This window comes from Montipora foliosa, chromosome 12 (genome assembly GCF_036669935.1).
Source record: "Montipora foliosa isolate CH-2021 chromosome 12, ASM3666993v2, whole genome shotgun sequence".
Taxonomy (NCBI): Eukaryota; Metazoa; Cnidaria; class Anthozoa; order Scleractinia; family Acroporidae; genus Montipora; species Montipora foliosa.
The window spans coordinates 37,387,523-37,405,022 of NC_090880.1; the positions used below are offsets into that span (position 1 = coordinate 37,387,523).

The 17,500-nt window shown below is 41.0% G+C and overlaps 2 protein-coding genes across 5 annotated transcripts in view; both read right to left on the reverse strand.

Annotated features, from left to right (window-relative positions):
• Positions 1-2,639, reverse strand: part of LOC137978541 (WASH complex subunit 1-like) — a 25,933-nt gene extending 23,294 nt beyond the window's left edge. The window contains exon 1 of the mRNA XM_068825519.1: positions 1,808-2,639. Coding sequence (XP_068681620.1) covers positions 1,808-2,565 — 758 coding nt within the window. The 5' untranslated portion in view covers positions 2,566-2,639. The remainder of the gene's footprint in view (positions 1-1,807) is intronic.
• Positions 2,640-8,678: 6,039 nt separating this feature from the next.
• Positions 8,679-17,500, reverse strand: part of LOC137978532 (uncharacterized) — a 46,511-nt gene continuing 37,689 nt past the window's right edge. For all 4 annotated transcript variants that reach the window (XM_068825507.1, XM_068825506.1, XM_068825508.1 and 1 more), the window contains 2 exons: positions 11,626-13,245; positions 8,679-10,631 (listed from right to left, as the gene is read on the reverse strand). In XM_068825507.1, coding sequence (XP_068681608.1) covers positions 10,243-10,631; positions 11,626-13,245 — 2,009 coding nt within the window. In that variant the 3' untranslated portion in view covers positions 8,679-10,242. The remainder of the gene's footprint in view (positions 10,632-11,625; positions 13,246-17,500) is intronic.

Sequence of the window (17,500 nt, forward strand, 5' to 3'; positions counted from 1 at the left end):
CATTTTTAGGTTCAACATGTGATAAAACAGGATCTTATACAATTTTCCTGCACTTTAAAAATCACTCAACCAACGGATGTAACAAACGAATGGACAGTGTTAAAAGGCCGATTTACACGGTACGATTTTGTCGCATGCGACAACAGCTTACGACAGGCCCAGGACATGATGTACGATTGGTGTGTACGTCTGCAAAAATGTCGTAGCATTTTAAAACTTGTTTTAAAACGCTCCGACAATCGTAAAGTCATGTCGTAGGCCTGTCGTGAGCTTGTCGCATGCGACAAAATCGTATCGTGTAAGGGCCGATTTACAGGATACGATTTTGTCGCATGCAACAAGCTCACGAAAGGCCTACGACATGACTTACGATTGTCGCAACGTTTTAAAACATGTTTTAAAATGCTACGACATTTTTTCTGACGTACACAACAATCGTAAAACATGTCGTGGGCCTGTCGTAAGCCGTTGTCGCATGCGACAAAGTCGTAACGTGTAAATCGGCCCTAAATCGGCCGTTACAGTGGTCTGCAACCACTGTTCAAGCTCACGGGCTCATGTTGTTGTTGACATTGAAATCGACGTGAACTAAAGCGATCGATAGCGCTGAATATGATATTGTTAATTCGAGGTTTTTTAAAACCATACTTAAAGAAGAAGCCTCTGATTGGACCCAGGACTCGACAACCCTGACAAAAGGATTATTTTAGAGGAGAATGCGACAAAGGACGATTGTGCACACGAAAATATTCAATGCCACTGTGTGTAGGTGAGTATTGGCATTTAACAAACTAGAATTTTCGTGACTGCTAGCTATTCAGCATGGTTTTGAAAACAACCCAAACAAGATGATAATGACCAGGAAAATTCATACTAGCAGAAAATTGGTTAACAAATTAATTAAGGCAGATTTTTATCTCCGTATTGATGTTATGACATTGGAATTGAGGCGTTATTACAATTTCGTACGAGATATATTTCAGTTATCTTTGCCTTCAATTACCTTTATTTGCCGTAAATGGAATAAACAGACAGCGTAAGTCCTGTTAACCTTAAAATTGCGTTTAAGAACTAATACTGTAAAGGGTTATTTTCTTTGATTTGCCGAAGTCTCTCTGTTGGACATGGTCGCTGTGCATGTTCCTGCAACGCCTGTTGACGCCATAAAAGAACAGATGCCAAAAATTTTATTCTTGCTCTTGTTAGAGCAAGGATGAATGTTAATCATAATATAAATAGGTTTCCGAAAGAAGCTTGAACTTTTACTAAATTTGAATCAGAAGTTGACCTAAATTTCATGTTAGCAAAATCTTTCGTGACTTGGGTGGGTATTGACAGCTCGTGATTGGCACCTGTCAATCTGTATGATTTGAAACCACTGTGGTAAGCTACTGAAGGACCAGTCTACCTTCAGGAAAAATGATAATAAAAATGTTTGTATTCTGTGGTCAGGAAGCTTTTTTGATTTTGATGCTAATTTTGGTTCAATTTTGAGAATTTTGGCCCCAAAACCAGGGGGGGTGGTCTAAATACCTTGAGAAAAATCCCAGAGCCAACCCACTCTGTCTTTCAGGGTTGCTTGGAGTATCCTTCATTTTGGCCACGTTTCATTGAAATCGGTGTGATGGCTTGTATCACACCTGCCTGGTCCTCTCATGAACTCAGTCTTAAGCTTTATGCAAAAACGGTGAGCAGAGAACCAAAATGGGTGCAAGTCACACAAGTGAAAATACTCTATTTTCAGGGCTGAGTAAAGAAATTACAGCCTGTGCCTATATGGTAGCTTCAGTTAAAACCACTCTCTCACTTGTATGACAAGTCATCAGCTATCCCTGGCAGATCGGGCAAATAAACTGGAACATCAATTTCAGGAACATCGCCAAGATTAGGTACATAAAAGTAGTTCTGTGCGGTCATCCTGTCCAATGCCTCTCCTTGCGTGATGGAAATAGGCGCTGCACCGATGTCTTCTTCCTCTTCCTCAATGTTGCTTCTCGTCTTCGTCACTGCTCCAGAGAGTGGATCCAACATAACATACTTCTTGTAAGGATTTTCTGTGGTGTTGAATAGCAATAGAGAGCTTACAGATTGAAGATTTTTTGGCAGTGATCCTAGCCCTTCCCCTTTCATTTCGTCCTGTTTCTTTTTCACGTTTAGGTGAACGTTGTAGAATTGCAGTTTGTCTTTTAAGGTGCGTTCATCGACTGCAATGAACTTCGAATTCAGAGTGTAAGTTTGACGTTTTAACTCAGCCAGTTCATTCTCAGCGGAATATAGCGTCTCATAAGGCTGCAGCTTCTCTGGAGCAGGGTATTTTGCGCTGGAAAATACTCTCGTTGCCTTTTTAATGCCCTTTATTTTGTCGATCCGCGCTTGTGCCAAGTCAGCTCTGTGGTTTATGGCTGCAAGCCGTTCCTTGTTTTCCTCCACACGTTTGCTGATGCGACCAAAAATGTCCTTGGATACCTTCTCCAAATATTCAAGCGAATCGACTATTTGGTTGATCGATTCCTCCCTTCGAAGATTAGGCAAAACTAACGGTACACTGTACGTTTGCACCGGCATTTCGGCAATAATCTTAGTAATGAGGAAGAAATCACAAATCCACCATCTTGAGTCATGTGGCGATGTCGGTAACTACTTGGTGTAGGCACCCATATAGTGGTCCCAGGCACTCATACGGTGGTCTGCATATAAGTGTCATGAGTTCGAGTCCATTTATATGTAGAGGGGGTGGCACTTAACTACAGAAAGACAATGGTTGCTAAGAAACCTTTTTAGACAAAGAGCCCTACAAAAAGGGTGCATGGATGGCTCTACGAAGTAACTTTTTCAATGGAAATCTCACATCACTTCAATCAGAAGGCGCGCCGCGCATATACAACTAGTCCCAGTCCTTTGCCGCGCGTTAAAGTGAAAACCCAGGAAACGAAAGGAAGAGACGGTTTTTTCACCGGATGGGAACCGTCCCATCATTTTTCGTAAACTGTAGCATGGAATTTCTATTTGGACAAAAAATCGAACTGATATTTTTAAAAGTGTATCAAAGGAGGGCCTTAACGACGTCACAATTTTTTGGAGAAATAATTTATTTCAAAATCCATTCTTCAAATTTTGTGTTAGAATGTTTTCATGCTGTTGCGTTAAAGAATTGTGAAAAACACAGTTAACTCGCTGAGTTTTTAGGCATTTTCTGTTTTGGTCACGTGATTTACCAAATATGGTTGTGAGTTGAGCTGTACAAAGTAATGTTAAATAGAACACACTTGGCAAAAAAGGATTACTGTAGAGTTAAAGGAATTCGAGAAATGACTATCTGAAGGGGTCTATAGCAACGGTTTGGTAGTTAAGAGTCACCCCCCTTAATCCATCCTTGGCCATACGTAAGCATCCCTCATCATCCCTAGGCGTACCTGACCATCTATTGTCATCCCTAGGCAAACTAAAACATCGCTAAGCGCACTTAAACATCCCCAGCCGTACGGTGCGCTCATTTTACTCCACCCTCTCCATCAGTGCTCCGCTTTACGGGTAGTTAAAGCTTCTTAAGCTACAATGAAAGGAAAGAAGTCGAACAAGGATGTTTGACCCAGGGACCGAATTCGGGACCTCTTACACCAAAGACGCGCACTAACCGACTGTGCCATGCTTGCTTCTCTAGCATCCAAGCTTTAAAAGGTGTGGACGGAAATGAGGCGAGAAATTACAGATATTGGGCGAGAATTAGGCTTAGCCATAAGTTGTTCGGCAACTTTTGAGGCTGTAGGCAACTTTTAAAATTCTCCGCAACTTTTGACTTTTTTTAGCAATTTTAAAATTATTTTTTACTTTTTTCTTGACATTTATTAGCGTCCGAAAGAAAAGTCAGCTAAATTCAAGTTGTTTATACTACTGTGTGGAACACAGGAGCCAGGAGTGGGTCTTTTGGTAGGCTGTTCCATCCTCTCAGTGGGTCGGGAGAAATGAAATTGTGGCGAGGGCGAGAAAAAGTCGAGGGAAGACTGGCGCCCGACTTTTTCCAACACAATCTCTTCCTCAAATAAAAGATTATCCTTCATTGACAGCTTGCTCCAAATGAAGTATTGTCCTCCATTTAGATTACTCTGTCCCAGGACCTGTGGTAGCAGATAAAAATTGAAAACAGTAAAAGTTGTCCCTGGATTGGATTTGAACCCGGAACACCTACTTTGAAGAAACTGTTCTTATCCACTTAAGGACGGTGCCTACTATTGTTATTGCGCATCTCGCGATAACTGCATACTATCGACCTCAGACGTCCGTGGACAAGGGCGGCAAGGGCGTTGATTTCAGTCTGCGGTCAAACTTTTTTGTGGCTCTGCGGTTTCGAAAGAAAACAACCTGAAAAAAAGTTTTCACCTGCATCTTATTTCCTCGGACAAGGCTTTTCCTGGGTTACCCGCAATAGCTTCGGCCGGTTTTACTCGCTGTCAACATCGTTTCGCGCTTTTCTCTTTGGGGAAAGCAACAGAAAATAGCATCACGAGACCGAAACCGCAGAGCCACAAAACATGTTATCACGTGATCAGAATTTTTCAACCGCAGATTAAGGCAGCGTTTACGCGAACGCGGTTTCATTTGTAACCGCATCGATTTGAATACGGTTACTATTTTGGTGCAAAATTTGCATTGTTCAATTCAAAATAGTGAATTTAGCACACGGTGCAGCACTCGCTTATATAACATCACGACTTTGATTTTCTGGCGAAAACGGTTTTGTGTAAACACTTCCAAACCGCATCGATTTTGACGCGGTTTCGAAGTCATGGAATCCTGTCGATGTGAAACCGCTTTCGTGTAAACGCTGCCTGAAATCAACGGTCCTTGAGGTGAGCCGAAAAAAAGCCCTTGTCCACGGACGTCTGAGATCGATAGTACATGACGCAAGTTTCAGGTGACATAAATTACTCTGTTTCAGTCTCCCTTCCACAAAGGAAGGGAAAGGGGGCACCCCAGGACCCCCTGGCTACGCCCCTGCCTGTGGGACACCACGCCTGACGGGCGCTTTCCCAGCCGGAACACATGTCCCCAGAGGCTTAACTCTCTGAGATCTGCCTTGAGAGATAAAGCTCAACTTGCATCGTTCACTGCCGTAAGCGTTAAGCTCGGAGAGAAGAAGTGGATAATGAATTAAATCAAACGCTTTGGAGAGATCCATAGAGATAATCCCAACAAACTCACCACTGTCACGGATCGCCCTCCACTAAGTTATGTCAGCCTCAGGAAGGAGGTCTCTCAACTATGAAGCTTCTTGCGGGAACAGATATAATCCGATAAGATTCCACCATAAAATTCATTCATCGGCAGACACAGCAACCTTTCAAAAATATTTTTCAGTGCACGGAACACACTTACGGGCTTGTAATTGGCTCTACAAAACTCAATAGTTTAACCGCTGCAGATTCTCTGATTAGTCTAGGTGGGAGGGTGTCGTGTCCACTGAGGCGATTTATGAATATTGATCTCGTTTAACCCTATAACTGGGGCACCCAACGAGAATATAGTTAAAAACCACTTAAACATAGCATTGTTAAACGTATCTTAGTATTAAAACGGTAGATAGAGGCACATTTTTATCCCCTAAAAAATTTTCATCTGTTCGTATTTCCTAGCTGAAAGTCTAGTGATCCGAAAATTATAGGGATCAAAACTTACCTTTAACCGCCGAGAGCTTCCCCATTGACAAGTAAAATAGTCTCGCGTTAGAGATAGTAAAAGCTAGAAGTGTCAATTGGCATTTATGGCAATCAAAGGGTTAAGTACAAAGTGCATGCTATTTTTTTTAGTACATTTGTTAAGGATAAACGGTCTGCAGCAATCGATTTCATCGTATAACACGATCTCATTGAAACATCTGCGGTATTGGGTCAATGTGGGGTGGGCTCAAGTTTGGGTATAACGTTACAAATGTCAACCGTTTGTGTTGGGGGAGTGAGCGAGTTGGTTCATACCTTGGTAGGTTATAAAGTTATAAATGCTTTTTCGAGCCATCGTCTACGGAAGCCCCCAGCCTGGCATCATTAAGCTGAAATATGTGTTAAGGCAAGCCTTTGAAAGAAAACAGAGGTGAGAGATGGTTTTCACGCAGACTGGGACGCACAAAATGCTCTGTTGTAAACATGGCGGTTCACGAGTGAAGTTGTCTCTCTGGCCTTTCTGTGGAAGAATTCCAGGACCTACCGATACAATTTGGGCAAATTTTGAAAGTTGAAAACTTCAGTCGGTGCTGCATTTTGCTGGTAGGGCTGGGTGACCCGACACTTATAAAAAAATAAATAAAATGAGAATCGGGGGACTTCCCTAGTCATGGCATGGAAGAATTACAATACTTACAGTAAGTTATGAAGTGCTGTACTGGCCCCAGTTGTTCAAACGATGGATAGCGCTATCCGCGCTATCCACTAGATAACTCAATCAGTTTTGCTAGTACTTATCCGCTGGATAGCGCTATCTATCGTTTGAACAACTGGGGCCTGTTCTTTTGAGGTTAGGTTGGGAAGTAGTGTTGTGGGAACCCTGTGCCAGAATGCCAGGTTACTTGGCATTGTGCGTGTACGGACAAAAGGAGAATTACAAGAAACGTTGTGTTACTCTCGGGATTTAATAGAAACGTAAAAAATTAACGTTACTTTCGGGGAGAAGGCACAGCTGTGGTGATGCAGAGGTCATGGGCTCAAATCTCAAGCCTCTCGTTTCGTTGCTGCCGAAGTAGCGCTCATAACGTTGCTTTCAGGCTTAAGGAATTTTGACGCTAAAAGACGAGTCCATTAATGTAGAAGGAATTTCCCGGGCGCACCGAGTTCATTCATGTGCGAGTTTATCATAACAGTGCGAAAGAAGGAAAACAACCAAGGTTATGAACCCAAGGGGTTCGGCGCTCCCTTCCCACAAATGTGGCCTGAGTTCGATTCCCAGACTCGGCGTCATATGTGGATTGAGTTTGTTGGTTCTCTACTCTCCTTCGAGAGGTTTTTCTCCGGGCACTCCGGTTTCCCCTCCTCTCAAAAACCAACATTTGATTTGATTTGGGTCAATCAGTTTACTGTGTCCCCAATACGCCACTTTCGATATATTAAAATTCAGCTTGAAAGAGAGGTTTAGAGGACCAAGACAAAGTGGAATCCATGGCAACTTGTTTCTATTGTTTTTGTCCTCTCTGCCTCACTATCAAGCTAAATATTAATATTTCGAAAATGGCCTATTAAGTTCTCCAGCGCTGGAAACACTAGACACTCAAAGTTGCCTTCCTTTCCAATTTGTTGCGTGCTACGATGGTTAGTTTTGAGCGGTATTTAAACAAGAATTACGGCTACAGCATCAGGAGAGACATCGAGTAGGAAAAAGCACGAACGGCCTTGAAATCAAAACAATTAAAAGCGATCTTGAATAAAATAGTTTGCAACTTGTTGTAGTGTTTGTGTCGATATCACTGCGCCATTGACAGTTATTAACACTTAATTGTGTAATATCTCAGTACATCTAAGTGAGTGAATGTGACAGTGCCATGTAAAAATAAACAAATTACTTCATGGTTTGGTTCGTTTGTACGATTTTCATTTTGTGAAGTATCACAAATTCACTTGCTATCGCTGGTTCGTTTTTGACTCTTCACAACTCGTGAATAAAAATCATATGCACTCACCAACCAGGAAGAAATTTATATTTAGCACATGTTCGAGTTTCTTGCTGTGAGCTAAGACTAGTCTCTTCCTCTCCAACAGTTGAAGAAAGCTCTCGAGGAAGACACAGTACTACAGATTTGGAGGGGGCGAGTTTGAGTAGAGTTCTTTGTTCCCTTATTTTGTTGTAATGTTGAGACTGAATTAATAAGTGTACGAATACAGAAACCGATAAGATGACACCAAAGATTAAGAAGATGTGTTGAGATGTGACAGACAGAGCTTGAGGAGGGAAGGTATAAAGTATCCTTTTTAGGGGGGTTTAAGCTAGGTTGAGTGCACAATTCAACCTAGATAAAATGAGGATCGCGAATTTAACCTAGGTAAAACGGATTTTACCTGCAACACATACTGGTATACACGGGTACGGGTAGCCATTTTAGTTAACGGGCGGGGATTGGTAACGATTGCTTACAAAGATGGTGGGCTTGGCAGCAAGGTTGCTCTTTTTCTTCAGAAATAAGTTTACTCTTGGTTTACTGAATTGTTTAACAAAAGCTATCACATATATCCAAAATTCTTCCTCAGGAATGTTCTCTGTTTAGAAAGTACTCCGATTACGAAAACGTACTCTTTTCTCCATCGTGTCTACTCTGTAGCTACTCGTAATTCTTCTACGGGTAAGATATGGCGTAGTCTCCTACGCAGCCGTTCTTTGTGTGGTCACGCAACGCTCCTCCCTACACAAACAAGATATGGCGCTACCCGTTACCCGAACACAGGGGTCTCTATTATCGTTCATGTTTTTCCTTAATTTTTATCTTTGTCTTTTTAATCAAGCCGGGACGCATACTACCGGGTATCCCCTAACCCGCTCTGTCCCATTTTTTTGCCGGGTCTTTGTGCCTAAGTTTCCACGTCCCCATCTCACATGATATCGCTATTGCGAACTGAACTCCAGGTGATGGAAAATCTTGCTCAAGGCCTTTGAAGTTTAAGATGATTTGTTTTAAGTTAAAGAAAATTATCTTTCTTACTTCAATGAATCCGGCATTCTTTTATTAAGGCTAAGCAGCTACCTGGCAACATCACAAGATATGAACTAAACTACTAAAGTATATAGCAATTTTACAAACTGAAGTACGCGGTATAAACCATCATGCATTCAGTCACTACAAGGTTCTTTAAGTATTACAAAGAAAATCTTAAGCGACATTTTGGAAGCTTACCTGCTTACAAAGCTGGTGTAAGTTCCAAAGGTCTTCAACGATAAGGTTATTATAAGTAAAGTCAAGAAGGCATAACCATGTATGGCAATAAATTGTACAAATCATTATGTTTGATATTTCTACAAGTTAGCAGTCCAAAATCAAGAGAGTCCATCTTCGCCAACACAGGTGTACAAGATCCTAGACTTAACATTGTTCATACAATAAAATTACTTAATTTCTTTTTAAGATGACATGGTGCTGCACACGCAGTACTTTCCCTCTCAGTTACTAAACTAAACTGCTGACTTTGTCTACTCCTGAGCTTGTTCATTGATCAGAACATAACAACTGAATGCTCCAGATAATTAAGACATCAACCATGGTTGGCAATGCAAGGCAAAGCGAAGTCGCTCTCGAGCCCCGAGGGTTCACACTGCTGGAGCTTATCTCGGTTTCTGTAGCATAAAGCGACTGAGACTATTGCTATTCAGCCCTGGATGGGATATTTAACCGTAGCAGGCTCGTTTCCTGAGTGAGAAGAGACTATGCGGCGCAAAGTTTCCTGTCTTAGAAAACAGTAAGGCGACAGCGCTGAGCCTTCAACCAGTCTGGCACACTGACTAGGCCTCCAAGCACAGCTGGTCACACAGGAGATGAAACACTTTTACTTCTTTCAAAAAATTTCTTTGGTTAAATCTGAAACTATTTACGTTTAATTATCTTAACATGCATGTATATGAACTCAATGAAAGATTCTTGAACCTCCTTCATTACTTGTCTCAAGGCTATGCTCACAGCTATACTGTTGGTTTATGTTGTCGGCTAGCTGTGTATCAGTATAAGTTGCACACAGCGGGTTGGTGATCAGTTCACGTCAATCCTTGCTTAGGTTGTTATTCTTTGGAAGATTGCGATCCGTGTCATTCACAATGACCTTTTTTTCCGCAATCTGCCTCCACAACTTAATGTTGTCGTCAGTTGCACGTTCCTTTTAGTTTATAATACTACATGGTAAGGAATTCACAATTCAAGATTTAGAGTATACAAGACTTCAGCCCTTATCAGTTCTAGTCAAGGAAGACGCGAGTCATCGACAGACATCATTTCTAAGAACAGGCCAGTTTAATCTAGAGTTTTAACGATAAACAGTCTCAAAAACAGAATCTCGGGAGGGATAAATTAAAGGAATATGTCGTGACGAATTTCAAACCTTGAGACTTACGTAGAGGTAATCTTTTAACTTCTATTCCTGATAACGATTTTACGATCAAATAAGATACTCATATGTTGTAAGGTTACATTATTGAAGGACCTAACGTTATATATTTCTACATAAGAATGCCGTTGTCCGCGATAAATCTTCAGTTAATCCAGTTAAACTTCAAACAAGCCAGTCACAAATAAGTATCGAATGTCGCTCTCGGGTTTGCGAGATGATCCAGCTTCTTTCTTGTGACAAATGCCACTTTGTCAGCATCTTCTTCTTCAAGACCACCGTTGTCGTTTCCATCAAAGCCAAAGTTAACTGACCCTTCCGCTTGCTCATGAATAGCAGCAAGGTCAAAACTTACTGCTCCACTCTCATTTAACGTACTAGATACTGATGGCATGTCAATCTTACCAGTTTGCACTTGTTGTGTCAGCAAATTTTTCCCTGTTGTTCCTCTTATTTCGCTCTGGAGGTCATTCAGAGGCAAAAGCAACGCCAGAAAACACGAAACAGACCATTGTGGATTTTGACGCCACTCTTTGATAAAGCGGAAAATATGCGAGAAGTACTGGACTGAAAAAAGAAGAAAAGAAAGAAGTGAATACGTTTGTATAGTATCGCAACTGAACGAGAAGCCCAACAACGAAGCTTCGTACTGTGCAAAATACGTATTCGCTCGACTGTTTTTCCCGCGTGGTTGTAAATGCCCGGATGCTTTGTTCGCGCCACTGTATGTCAATCATAGAGCGGTTTTCAATTGAGTGTCGAAAGTAATTAGCGAATTACTTTGGTTTTGCATCTACTTCACTCGGTGATTGGTTCAAAGTTTTCGCGCCACTTTTTCAACCAATCAGAAGTGAAACCAAAACCAATTGTGGCTCGCGCGTGCACATTTTCCCGCCTTTTGTGTCGGCTACGAGTAATTACTTCGAGTTTTGATTGGTTTACTGGATTGTCTCCGTCCTTTTTGATTGGTTAAAGTAATTACTATGGTTTTGGTTTTACGACACTCATTTGAAAACCGCTCTATTGCAAGATCCTGAAGATCCTGTTTTAATATACCACAAGATGGAAAGTAATGAGCAAACTGATTTTACTGATGCCAAATCAGAAACTCGGACCTTCGTGGTTTCCTTTGGCTTTTCTTGAATGAACAACAAACCTCTTAACTATGTCACTATATTGCAACAATCGGCATTTTTATTATTATTTTTGATTCGTCAAATTTAACCATGGTGTGCACATCATTGGGCAAAGTAAATACTGCCGCTCCCCATTCTCTCGGAGATCAAAGTATGGAAACCATTACGGATCGATCTATAGCTAAAGAGAGTTATGGGGGCACTTCAAATATCAGTTTGTCAGTTCTTTTTCTGAAGAAAATTTGAATAAGGAATTGGGACCGCAAAGTACAAACCGATTCTGTGTCTTAATCGTAGCGTGGTATCTTTCAGATAAAGTGAAATGCTATATGTTTCTAGCTCACAGCCGCACACAATGATATCCAATTAAAAGCCAAGTCCCTTACTCTTTTTTATTTAATTTCAAACACGAACAAAATGCTTACCCACAAGCATTCCAATCACCAGAAAATTGGCTGCAAATACCAATGCCTTGAAAACGACATGTTCCATGTAATCGTATGTCTCCTGCAGGTTTTGTGCGCGCTCTGCTGGTACTTTACACACAGAACCTATTCCGAGGTTCACGAATGTGACAGCAAGGGTACAAAGCAGCAGGTTGTTCTCAGATTGATCTAATAGTGGCCGCCTGAAAGAAAATAACAGACCATAGAGACCCGACATAACACAAGCTAACCCAACAAAGGCTCTGTTCTCACTTCCTATCAGGATAATGCCTGAAGTTAATGTCACCTTTCGAGCTGTTTCAACAAGTTCCCAATACCATGACCGACTGTCGTAATTTGAGCATATAAACCGTAATCCTCTGACCATTTCAGGAACTGAATGCTGGGAATGTGTGGATTCATCGTCACCTCCGTCGCCATGTTTCTTCAATGACTTTTGGTCCTTCCACAGAATCACCAAGACAGCCAAAGGTAAAAACACGATGTACAAAATGTTGCAATATGCAACAATCACATATCGTCGAAATTGTGGGGTGGTACACTCGACAGTATAGTCAGCTTTTAGATACGTGTTGCAAAGTTTGAGTTCGTTGTCAATGCACAGTTCGTGACAAGCAAGGGGAAGAACATTTGCTGTCTTGGAGCAGGTGCTTAGATAGGTTACGTAAAGGAAAAAAAAGACTGTTCTGTAGACCAACTGCTTTGTTTCGGAAACTTTCTTCACTTTCTCCACTTGACTCTGGAATGTCTTTCTGCTCAATAAGACCTTTCTAATGCCATAAATAATGAATCCTAAAATGACGACTGAAGCATTGAAAACGAGCACAGTAAACAATCTTCCAAAAGCATCGACTTTTAGATCTGGAAAGAGACAGTGGATTGGGGCAATCTGGAAAAAATTTAGCTGTAACATCTCGGAATATTTTCCAATTTCCTCGAGAGATTCTGGCCATTCGACGAATGTAAAGGCGTCGAGAACTCCAAATGTTACCTGGTAGAAACCCATAACAATTTTAAGTTTTCCAACAATCATATCAACCAAGGAGCGACTTTGTTTGTTATTGGCTTGTTTCCTGCTTCTCCAAACCGCAACCGCAGTCATTATAATAGCTACTGCTGTCATGACGGAAAGCTGTGTTATCATCATTGCTTTTGAGGGGCACTTTCTGCATGTCTTCAACTGTTTGTAATATCCATGTTTACACACTTCACACAATGGTCCTTCATGTCCATCAGCACATGTGGCGTTTACATCTCCGTGACATGATTTCGTTCTTGGACATTTATGTGCTACAGGAAGACAGTCTTGGTACTCGACGACGGATTGCTTTCCAGCAGAAATATTCTTGCTTAACAAGTAGCTGAAGGATGCGAAATTTTTTCGGTTTGTATCGTTCACCCATTTCCACCAGAAACCCCGCACAAGCTTAACGGCATCCGTTTTGCAGTCTATTCCATCAAGATGCATGCCCTCAGCTGATGGGCACTCTTTTGGATATTGAGTTTTCAATGGCTGGCAGTCGTCAAACATGTGCTTTCGAAAAAATCCTGGCAGACATTTACATCCCCGAAATCCAGCAAAATCACTTGTATTCGTCCCTAAGAAAAATCAGACAGCGTTTAATTTTGTTATCTTATCTTTTCTCTGGTGTCCGTAGGTAAACGCTTATTCCTCAGAGCATTAGCGAGCAGCAACACTATTCTCGACTTTCCTTGTGGGGCCAGGGCTCTATTTATATGCGTTCAACACTCGATCCGTTGAAATGTGACTTTCGTTCATTCGGTGGCGATGATTTTGAAGATGCAGTATAATAAGATCAGCGGCGGTAGTTGTTGAAATGTGCGTGCGCAGCCCACATGGTCCTATGTTCCTTCAATCTCGTTCCCAGAGCCTCCGTTACCCTTGTCCAGCAGAACGGGCGCGGGAGCGCTCTGGAATAATCCAAAACCGGAACCAGAAAACTCTGGTTCCGGTTAAATAACTGCGCGTGCGTGAGGGGAGACGGAAAAGAAATTTAACAGTGGAGTTCACCTTGCCATAACAACGCTTACTTTTTACCCGCGAGACAGTACACATGAGTATAAACACATCTCCTAATAAACTCGAAGCTTTTAAACTGCGGAGAATAAACAATAACGAAATACATTTTATCAATCAAAACAGATTTCAGCATCTGGTGTCCCGCAAGTGAAAATTACTGTATTTTCAAAAACAAAAACGTTACGGAAACTGGTAGGTTGTTAAAAGATTTATTTCTAGATCATCTTCAGCCTCGTGTAGATAAAAATCCAGATGAAAGCACGATTTTCGAGTTTAGACTTTGAAAATGGAAGGAAATGAAACCGTTTTTCAACAGCCAATCAAATATGGCCCTTTTTGGATTCCACTCTCTCTTTCCCGACCGCTGGTCAAGGGAACGACGACTCTGGGAACGGGATTGATGTTCCTTCAATAGTCGATCAGTGGTTAAGTCTTTATTGCTCTTTCATGTCGAATACAATTCTATTAATCGCTGGAACTAGTCATCAAGGTCACAAAGGATTTAGTGACATTTCCGGCGGAAGACAATGCTATTTTATGAGTTTTTCAACGCTGTTGTGTGCACAACAAATACAAAAGACAATTTTGATGAGATGTTAAAGCACCCAGAAGTGACTTCAAAAGAATTCACAATGGCTTGACCTTTTAGATGCTTAGATATCCTGATAATATACAGTTTTAAATATGTTATACAGCTTCAAAAATTTATTAGTGATTCACTGTGTTCTTGTTCTGTCAAAAAAAATGTTAATTTATAAGACAAACAAATCACAGATATGTGAAATTCTCGTCGTTAACTCATACCAATTTTCTAGTTCCTGTTACTTGTTGAACTCTAAAGAGCAGTACATTAACATAACCATATATATTTCGTTCTTTATATTGTTCACACAATGACCAAAATTCACAAGTAAAAAAAACATTAAAATACCGTGAACATCGCGGAGGCTATTTTTTTTTGCTGTCAGTGTTTCATTTTTCTTTGATTTACATGACAAATCGTTTTGCAATACTCTTTTTGAATGTATGGTTGTGCAAATAAAGCTTCTTGTCGTTGCTGTTGTATTTCGTTCGTCCCCTCGCAGCACTTACAGTCAAAAGAGCTCAAGTGTTCCTCAGAGGAGCGGATTAATGGGTTCATTATTGCAAATTTGATTTCAGGAATCATTTCAACAATCTGGTTTTCGGATGAAGCATGCAAAATTCAAACCAAGCCTCAGTTTAAAACTCGAATTTTGATTGGATTATTGCTCACTTCCGGTGCCAGGCCGGCGTGAGAATTTTTAAATTCATTTCTCTATCCAATCTTTAATTCGAAAACATAGTGTCTCAAGTTTGAGGATACTGATAAGATTACAGAATGGTTATGTTGCTATAGTGAAATGACAGTTGTTTGGCAGATTATGCAAATCAGTAAACCTGTGAAATTCCCACGCCGGCCTTGCACCGGAAGCCAGCAATATTCCAATCAAAATTCGAGTTTTCAACTGAGGCTTGATTGAATTTTGCATCATTCATCCGACGAACACATTATTCAAATGGTTACTGATATCAAATTTGCGATAATGAACTCATTAATCCGCTCGTCAGAGGAACGCTTGAGTTGTTTTGAATGTAACTTGCTATTATTTTTACATGAGCTCGGATTCCTTTGTTCTTTTAGGGGGGAATACATCACATAACCCCCAAATCAACTGTCTGAAAAGCTGGGTGCGGCTTTGATTGTTTGAAGGGAAGAGCGGGGCTAATGAACAGCTAATTTAAATGCGAGGGGATTATGTGTTAATATGCAAGGGGGATAAGTGACTTATCCCCCTTGCATACTAATACATAATCCCCTCGCATTTAAATTAGCTGCTCATGAAGAACAAATTTACAAATATTTATTTGGAAATATTAAATACGACGCTGCAATTACTAAAATTGAACTGAGCAGTGTATTCTTTTGGCGCACATTCGCAGATTTTCTTAGTCGGTGGTTCATCGCTTTCCACTGAGGCCCCCGAAAAATCAGTTGCTGATCCTTGCAAAACATCGGACACAATTTGCTTCTGCCCGTCGCTCACTCTTTGATAGGTGTGAAGTGATTTCACAGTACGATGTCCAGTACGTTCCATTATGAGCTTTTCAGGCACTCCTTTTTCTAGGCCAATCGTGCAAGTGGTGGCTCTCAGGGAATGATTTCTTTTGTAACCTTCTATTCCTGCAACTCTGCACATGTCTTGAACAACCTTTCTCAAGGTGTTTTTTCCAACTGGTGTTTTTGTGTACCACACTTCGTCGTCAGAGCTGAATTTTCTTTTAGGGGTCAAATATAAAGGACTGTCAGGCAAACTACTTTGAGTGATAAACAGTTCTGACTCTGAATCACTGAACATTGCTACCCTGTTCCTAGCATTCACTACGAACAAGACCAACAACTAATTCGAAATGCGACTTTAAAAAATTAACATGATGAAAGTGTTGAAAAACAAAAGAAAGATGAACAATAGAGGAATTTTTCTTCAGTGTATTTTTGCATCCCTTGAGGAATCCTCGCCAATGTAAAAATAAGCCATTTATCGGCCTTCAGCTCGTGGTTATGCGCCCTCGGGCAACGCACGAGGGGAATAAATCACATAACCTCTCGCTTCAGGCCGATAACCCTTACTTAGCAACCCCCAGTTATAAAAGGTGGTTTGCAACCGATCTGTAGAGACACAGATAACAATGCTGTAATGTACAATTGCTGGTGGATGAACAAAAGGAGCTAATGAGAGATCTTTTGTTTTCGTCCACCATCATGGAGGCAATGACGTCACGTGAAAACCACCTATTGATTCATATTAACAAATCTAGGCCTATAATACAACCTCGTTCCCAGGGCCTCTCATCTTCCCGCCCTCTCTCGCTCCAGTGGGTGGGAAAATGAGAGACCCTGGGAACGAGGTTGGCCTATAATACTGTTTACATCTTTTACCGAAAAACCGAACTGAAAGCAACGTAAGTTCTAATAAACTGTTTTGGGACATTGCAAGATACCAATTTTCCCTTTCGTAAACAAGCGATGCCCTTTGGACGAGACTTTTCACTGTTATGTTTGTCGTTTGCAAATGAGGAAAAAAAATACTTAATCTAGTACTAGATTAGCAGCATATATCACTTAGAATTAAACAAAAACTAAGAAAAAACCTTAAAGAAAAAGAAGAAAAAATACAAAAAAGTTGATCGAACGACGTCGAACTCGGTTTAATGGCTTCTACACTACCGAAACAACGACTTCTAGTCGAAATATCTTTTTTCAATGCCGGCAAACCTTTCTTCTATTTATCCCACAAGAATTGTAAAGTATCTCCCACTTAATTGGATTAGGCCATCATGTTTAAGGGGCTTTTTGCAGAACTCCAACATTGATCATGATGTGTTCAGTTGAAAAGTAAGCGAAAAGGTAGCACCTTATTGGCTTCTTGATCATGTTTATAGAAAGCTAGTGAACCATTTCGAGAAGCATACAATAGAATATCTAAAATCACAACGACTTTATGTTAGATTGTTAGGTCCATAGTGATATTATGCCATCTATCAACGCCGCACTGATGCCTTGCTTTTTCTTTCCGGATACGCCTTCCGTCCACACGTATCCGGCGAATTCGCTCGCTAATCCAGAACTTTTTTAATACGCTACGAACGTGGAACCGTGTGGACGCTAAATCCGAAAATTCTTTTATCAAGATGACGTAAAAAGATCGAGCCGAGTTCCTTATCGTGAATAATTCCCAAGATGGCTACCGAGGGCAACCGAGGGCAATATTATCGTTATGGCGCATGCTCTGT